Source organism: Oncorhynchus clarkii, chromosome 5, assembly GCF_045791955.1.
Source record: "Oncorhynchus clarkii lewisi isolate Uvic-CL-2024 chromosome 5, UVic_Ocla_1.0, whole genome shotgun sequence".
Lineage (NCBI taxonomy): Eukaryota > Metazoa > Chordata > Actinopteri > Salmoniformes > Salmonidae > Oncorhynchus > Oncorhynchus clarkii.
The window spans coordinates 93,440,020-93,447,519 of record NC_092151.1 but is presented as its reverse complement, the minus strand read 5'-3'; the positions used below and the strand labels follow the sequence as shown (position 1 = coordinate 93,447,519).

Sequence of the window (7,500 nt, the reverse complement as noted above, 5' to 3'; positions counted from 1 at the left end):
CACTACGTAGGGACTTAGGGTGCCATTTGGGACTCACAGCCAGAGTCAGAGCTCTGCTGCCCTGTTGCAAGGCATATTATACCAGCCATGTCTGATGAAACTACTTGAGTAAATACCAAGCATGAGGTCCAGCCCATAAACACAGAGGCCCCATATCCTTTCAAGTCTAGACAAAGCAGCACTTCCCCTTATTGGTAAACTAATAAAACGGGCCATAAAGCAATCATTCCAGACATCAAGCGACTGTTGTTGCCCAGGATCCCGTCGTAAACAGGGCGCGGTTCAGATAACTGTGGTGATAATTAACATCGTCAATCATCACAGCAGAATAGAACAGACACTCACCTTCTCACAGACACAGCTCCACACATTCCCTCCTATGCAGCTACTAGCAGGATAGCTAGCTTGTCCCTCTCTCGTCTACACTGAACTTGTCCTACTGTCTTCAGCTAGAGCAGACTCTGGTCCAATACCTGTCTGTAGCTTCCTGTCCTACTGTCTTCAGCTAGAGCAGACTCTGGATTTTTCTTTATGTTTTGGATCATTGTCTTGTTGGAAGACAAATCTCCCAGTCTCAGGTCTTTTGCAGACTCCATCAGGTTTTCTTCCAGAATGGTCCTGTATTTGGCTCCATCCATCTTCCCATCAATTTTAACCATCTTCCCTGTCCCTGCTGAAGAAAAGCAGGCCCAAACCATGATGCTGCCACCACCATGTTTGACAGTGGGGATGGTGTGTTCAGCTGTGTTGCTTTTACGCCAAACATAACGTTTTGCATTGTTTCCAAAAAGTTCAATTTTGGTTTCATCTGACCAGAGCACCTTCTTCCACATGTTTGGTGTGTCTCCCAGGTGGCTTGTGGCAAACTTTAAACAACACTTTTTATGGATATCTTTAAGAAATGGCTTTCTTCTTGCCACTCTTCCAAAAAGGCCAGATTTGTGCAATATACGACTGATTGTTGTCCTATGGACAGAGTCTCCCACCTCAGCTGTAGATCTCTGCAGTTCATCCAGAGTGATCATGGGCCTCTTGGCTGCATCTCTGATCAGTCTTCTCCTTGTATGAGCTGAAAGTTTAGAGGGACGGCCAGGTCTTGGTAGATTTGCAGTGGTCTGATACTCCTTCCATTTCAATATTATCGCTTGCACAGTGCTCCTTGGGATGTTTAAAGCTTGGGAAATATTTTTGTATCCAAATCCGGCTTTAAACTTCTTCACAACAGTATCTCGGACCTGCCTGGTGTGTTCCTTGTTCTTCATGATGCTCTCTGCGCTTTTGACGGACCTCTGAGACTATCACAGTGCAGGTGCATTTATACGGAGACTTGATTACACACAGGTGGATTGTATTTATCATCATTAGTCATTTAGGTCAACATTGGATCATTCAGAGATCCTCACTGAACTTCTGGAGAGAGTTTGCTGCACTGAAAGTAAAGGGGCTGAATAATTTTGCACGCCCAATTTTTCAGTTTTTGATTTGTTAAAAAAGTTTAAAATATCCAATAAATGTCGTTCCACTTCATGATTGTGTCCCACTTGTTGTTGATTCTTCACAAAATAATACCGTTTTATATCTTTATGTTTGAAGCCTGAATTGTGGCAAAAGGTCGCAAAGTTCAAGGGGGCCGAATACTTTCGCAAGGCACTGTAAATTCACTGAAAACCCGCACTAACACATGATTAGTCTAATTTTGCCCAGCTATTTGCCTAACCACCATTCAAGCAACATTATGGACTAAACGTTTATTTTTGCTGTGACAATACTGGTCAAATTAAGATCCAACATCTGTAGCTGAGGCTTTTGGCTTCGGTATCTACCTTCACAGTTGTCACCATAGAAACCCTGGATGCAGGTACAGTTGTGGTTCCCAGGGCCGAGGAATTCACAGGTCGAACGGTTCTCACAGCCCTCCCCTTGACAAGACACTGCAAGACAGAGGACAAAGATGGACGTTTTAGGATGCGTCTGGACACAGATTTGTAATGTGGGTTAAATGCCGATACCAGGGCTGCCAGGGCAAGACGGTGTGCGATGCAAAAACAACACACATGGGGGAACAGGCAAGTAGCGTACTTTGTAAGAAGTGTTTTCAATATAATAAAAAAAAAAGATGAATAAGAAAAGATTCCCTCTCATGTGAGAAATACATAGTTCTTATTATAACAGCTTTTACCTGTTTGATTGTTAGTTTGAGGAGCCAATGAGGAATTCACCTGGACCACCACCAACTCTATGAAAGAAAATTTCAAAAGGCTTCAGGGCTTTCTAGCGGAAAATGTTGAGTCTAATAATTATTCAGGCAAGGAGAAAATGCCTCACATACTACTATTACACCACGTCAATATTACACAAAGGGAGCTCTTTCTTTCGTTCTCTCTGTTTTGTGTTGTTGTCGCTCTTTATAGTGGAGAAGCCTAGAGCCCAGGCCTCCTCTCTCAACCATTAGCTAACCACACCGTTGCCGAGGCTGTGAAAACAGGCGACGCCTGTAAAAAAAACTATTAAAACAAAACCATCAGGTCACTCTGACATAGAGCTCCTAGCCACGCTCATGGTGCTCCCAAATGGCACCCTCATTTCCTTTCTAGTGCACTACAATGCTCTGGTTATAAAGGGAATAGGTTTCCATTTTGTGACAGAGCCTCACCCATCTCATCCTCCCAGAGTGAGGGTTCGGCAGGTTTTGTTTCTTGCCTTGCCCTCTCAGTTGAAGGGGAAAAAAAACATTTAAATCTATTACAGGAAGCCAAACAGAGAGCAGGAAGTAGAACTTGCCGGCCGCCAATGGTAACATTTTCTATCACGAATCGTTGTTCTTAACATGAGGGGAAATTCAGAGAGAGGGGAGAGAGAGAGAGAGAGAGAGAGAGAGAGAGAGAGAGAGAGAGAGGGAGAGAGAGAGAGAGATGAGAGAGAGAGAGAGAGAGGGGCGAGAGAGAGAGAGAGAGAGAGAGAGAGAGAGAGGTAAACAGAGGGAGAGAGAGAGAGAGAGAGAGAGAGAGGGGAGAGAGAGGAGAGAGAGAGGTAAACAGAGAGAGAGAGGAGAGAGAGAGAGAGAGGGGAGAGAGAGGAGAGAGAGAGGTTAACAGAGAGAGAGAGAGGAGAGAGAGAGAGAGGAGAGAGAGAGAGAGAGAGAGAGGTAAACAGAGAGAGAGAGAGGAGAGAGAGAGAGAGAGAGAGAGAGGTAAACAGAGAGAGAGAGAGGAGAGAGAGAGAGAGGAGAGAGAGAGAGAGAGAGGTAAACAGAGAGAGAGGAGAGAGAGAGAGAGAGAGAGAGAGAGGGGAGAGAGAGGAGAGAGAGAGAGAGAGAGAGAGAGAGAGGTAAACAGAGAGAGGAGAGAGAGAGAGAGAGAGAGAGAGAGAGAGAGAGAGAGAGAGAGAGAGAGAGAGGGAGGAAGAGACACGGTCTAGCTGGTGCTAACTGGCAGGATTAGTCATGATAAGTCCCAAATGCGACCCTATTCTCTATACCAGGGGTTCTCAAACTTTTTTGAAGGGCCAGATACAAATTCATCAGGAGTGCATTATATAAGGAATTATAGAGGCATTTGGGAAGGAGTCAGTTGAATAGTACTTCCTGTTGAAAGAAGGAGAGATGGATCAGTAGCCTCACCTGTTTCACAGTGTGTCCCGGTGAAGGCAACAGGACAGGTGCAGTTGTACCTATTCACCTGGCCGTTACACTGTCCTCCATTCAGGCAGGGCTGGGAAACACACTCGTCCATGTCTGGAATGTAACCGCACAAACACAACAAGAACATCAAGACTAGTTCATCAATGTGGGGGGGGGATCTAGCCACTTTAATAATGGAAATTATGAATGTAATCAATGTGTCAGTTAGCCACTTTATAGGATCTAATATGTACAGGATCTAATATGTACAGGATCTAATACAGGATCTAATACAGGATCTAATACAGGATCTAATATGTACAGGATCTAATACAGGATCTAATACAGGATCTAATATGTACAGGATCTAATATGTACAGGATCTAATACAGGATCTAATACAGGCTCTAATACAGGATCTAATATGTACAGGGTCTAATACAGGATCTAATACAGGATCTAATACAGGATCTAATATGTACAGGATCTAATATGTACATGATCTAATACAGGATCTAATATGTACAGGATCTAATACAGGATCTAATATGTACAGGATCTAATACAGGATCTAATACAGGATCTAATATGTACAGAATCTAATATGTACAGGATCTAATACAGGATCTAATACAGGATCTAATATGTACAGGATCTAATATGTACAGGATCTAATACAGGATCTAATATGTACAGGATTTAATACAGGATCTAATATGTACAGGATCTAATATGTACAGGATCTAATACAGGATCTAATACAGGATCTAATATGTACAGGATCTAATACAGGATCTAATACAGGATCTAATACAGGATCTAATACAGGATCTAATATGTACAGGATCTAATATGTACAGGATCTAATACAGGATCTAATACAGGATCTAATATGTACAGGATCTAATATGTACAGGATCTAATACAGGATCTCATATGTACAGGATCTAATATGTACAGGATCTAATACAGGATCTAATGCAGGATCTAATATGTACAGGATCTAATATGTACAGGATCTAATATGTACAGGACAACAGTTCTTGTTTCATCAATAACCCATTATTTAGTGAAAGACCAGGATGTTACACCGGGCTGGCACCCTACATTGTGCACTACTTTTGAATATAGCCCATAGGAAGGTAGTGACCTTGTTTCCTGGTCTGTGCACTACATAGGGAATAGGGGGACAGGGAGACAGCAGAGAGGGAGGGGAGGGGGACCGGGAGACAGCAGAGAGGGAGGGGAGGGGGGACAGGGAGACAGCAGAGAGGGAGGGGAGGGGGACAGGGAGGAGCAGAGAGGGAGGGGAGGGGGACAGGGAGACAGCAGAGAGGGAGGGGAGGGGGGACAGGGAGACAGCAGAGAGGGAGGGGAGGGGGACAGGGAGGAGCAGCAGGGATGGAGGGGAGGGGGGACAGGGAGACAGCAGGGATGGAGGGGAGGGGGGACAGGGAGACAGCAGAGAGGGAGGGGAGGGGGGACAGGGAGACAGCAGAGAGGGAGGGGAGGGGGGTCAGGGAGACAGCAGAGAGGGAGGGGAGGGGGGACAGGGAGACAGAAGAGAGGTCGGGGAGGGGGGACAGGGAGGAGCAGAGAGGGAGGGGAGGGGGGACAGGGAAGAGCAGCAGAGATGGAGGGGAGGGGGGACAGGGAGACAGCAGAGAGGGAGGGGAGGGGGACAGGGAGGAGCAGCAGGGATGGAGGGGAGGGGGGACAGGGAAACAGCAGGGATGGAGGGGAGGGGGACAGGGAGACAGCAAAGAGGGAGGGGAGGGGGGACAGGGAGACAGCAGAGAGGGAGGGGAGGGGGGTCAGGGAGACAGCAGAGAGGGAGGGGAGGGGGGACAGGGAGACAGCAGAGAGGTCGGGGAGGGGGGACAGGGAGGAGCAGAGAGGGAGGGGAGGGGGGACAGGGAGGAGCAGCAGGGATGGAGGGGAGGGGGGACAGGGAGACAGCAGAGAGGGAGGGGAGGGGGGACAGGGAGACAGTAGAGAGGGAGGGGAGTGGGACAGGGAGACAGCAGAGAGGGAGGGGAGGGGGGTCAGGGAGACAGCAGAGAGGGAGGGGAGGGGGGTTAGGGAGACAGCAGAGAGGGCGGGAAGGGGGGACAGGGAGGAGCAGAGAGGGAGGGGAGGGGGGACAGGGAGGAGCAGCAGGGATGGAGGGGAGGGGGGACAGGGAGACAGCAGAGAGGGAGGGGAGGGGAGGGGGGACAGGGAGACAGCAGAGAGAGGGAGGGGAGGGGGGACAGGGAGGAGCAGAGAGAGAGGGGAGGGGGGACAGGGAGACAGCAGAGAGGGAGGGGAGGGGGACAAGGAGGAGCAGCAGGGTTGGAGGGGAGGGGGGACAGGGAGACAGCAGAGAGGGAGGGGAGGGGGGACAGGGAGGAGCAGAATGGATGGAGGGGAGGGGGAACAGGGAGACAGCAGAGAGGGAGGGGAAGGGGAACAGGGAGACATCAGTGATGGAGGGGAGGGGGAACAGGGACACAGCAGGGATGGAGGGGAGGGGGGACAGGGAGACAGCAGAGAGGGAAGGGAGGGGGGACAGGGTGGAGCATCAGGGATGGAGGGGAGGGGGAACTGGGAGACAGCAGAGAGGGAGGGGAGGGGGACAGGGAGACAACAGTGATGGAGGGGAGGGGAGGGGGGAGAAGAGAGGAGAGGGGGACAGTGAAGGACAGAGAGGAAAAAAAGAGTTGGACATTTGAAGACAGCTCTGAGTTCAGTAAAGTTCTTTAGGTCCATACACTCTGTGACCCCCAGAGAGAACGACCAGATATAAATCCAATGTGTTTGCAGCTGAACAGTCTCCTCGCTAGAAGATGTCAATCAGACCACACAGGTTGGCTTCATGGAAACTCTCTCTGGATGAAGTAACATCTGCCAGACTGATGAGATGTAATGTAGAGAGCAGAGAGCGTTTCCTCTGGGGAGAGAGATGCCCTAAACCTGACCCCCTCCCAGGACCCCCGTTGACTCACCATCCCCTAAACCTGACCCCCTCCCAGGACCGCTGTTGACTCACCATCCCCTGAAACCTGACCACCTCCCAGGACCTCTGATGACTCACCATCCCCTAAACCTGACCCCCTCCCAGGACCGCTGTTGACTCACCATCCCCTGAAACCTGACCACCTCCCAGGACCTCTGATGACTCACCATCCCCTAAACGTTACCCCCCCCCCCCAGAACCCCTGTTGACTCACCATCCCCTACACCTGACCCCCCCCCCTCCTCCCAGGACCCCTGTTGACTCGCCATCCCCTACACCTGACCCCCCCCCCCCCCCCTCCCAGGACCCCTGTTGACTCACCATCCCCTACACCTGACCCCCCCCCCCTCCCAGGACCCCTGTTGACTCACCATCCCCTACACCTGACCCCCCCCCCCCTCCCAGAACCCCTGTTGACTCACCATCCCCTACACCTGACCCCCCCCCCCCCTCCCAGGACCCCTGTTGACTCACCATCCCCTACACCTGACTACCCCCCCCCTCCCAGGACCCCTGTTGACTCACCATCCCCTACACCTGACCCCCCCCCCCCCCCTCCCAGGACCCCTGTTGACTCACCATCCCCTACACCTGACCACCCCTCCCAGGACCCCTGTTAACTCACCATCCCCTACACCTGACCCCCCCCCCCCTCCCAGGACCCCTGTTGACTCACCATCCCCTACACCTGACCCCCCCCTCCCAGGACCCCTGTTGACTCACCATCCCCTACACCTGACCCCCCCCTCCCAGGACCCCTGTTGACTCACCATCCCCTACACCTGACCCCCCCCCCCCCTCCCAGGACCCCTGTTGACTCACCATCCCCTACACCTGACCCCCCCCCCCCTCCCAGGACCCCTGTTGACTCACCATCCCCTAC

General features: G+C 50.8%; 1 protein-coding gene across 1 annotated transcript in view; it reads right to left on the bottom strand.

The window, feature by feature from the left end:
• LOC139410290 (sushi, nidogen and EGF-like domain-containing protein 1) overlaps positions 1 to 7,500 on the bottom strand; it is a 107,104-nt gene that overhangs the window by 39,686 nt on the left and 59,918 nt on the right. Inside the window, exons 8-10 of the mRNA XM_071155778.1 lie at positions 3,620 to 3,733; positions 2,180 to 2,236; positions 1,824 to 1,931 (exon numbers count right to left, since the gene is read on the bottom strand). Coding sequence (XP_071011879.1) covers positions 1,824 to 1,931; positions 2,180 to 2,236; positions 3,620 to 3,733 — 279 coding nt within the window. The remainder of the gene's footprint in view (positions 1 to 1,823; positions 1,932 to 2,179; positions 2,237 to 3,619; positions 3,734 to 7,500) is intronic.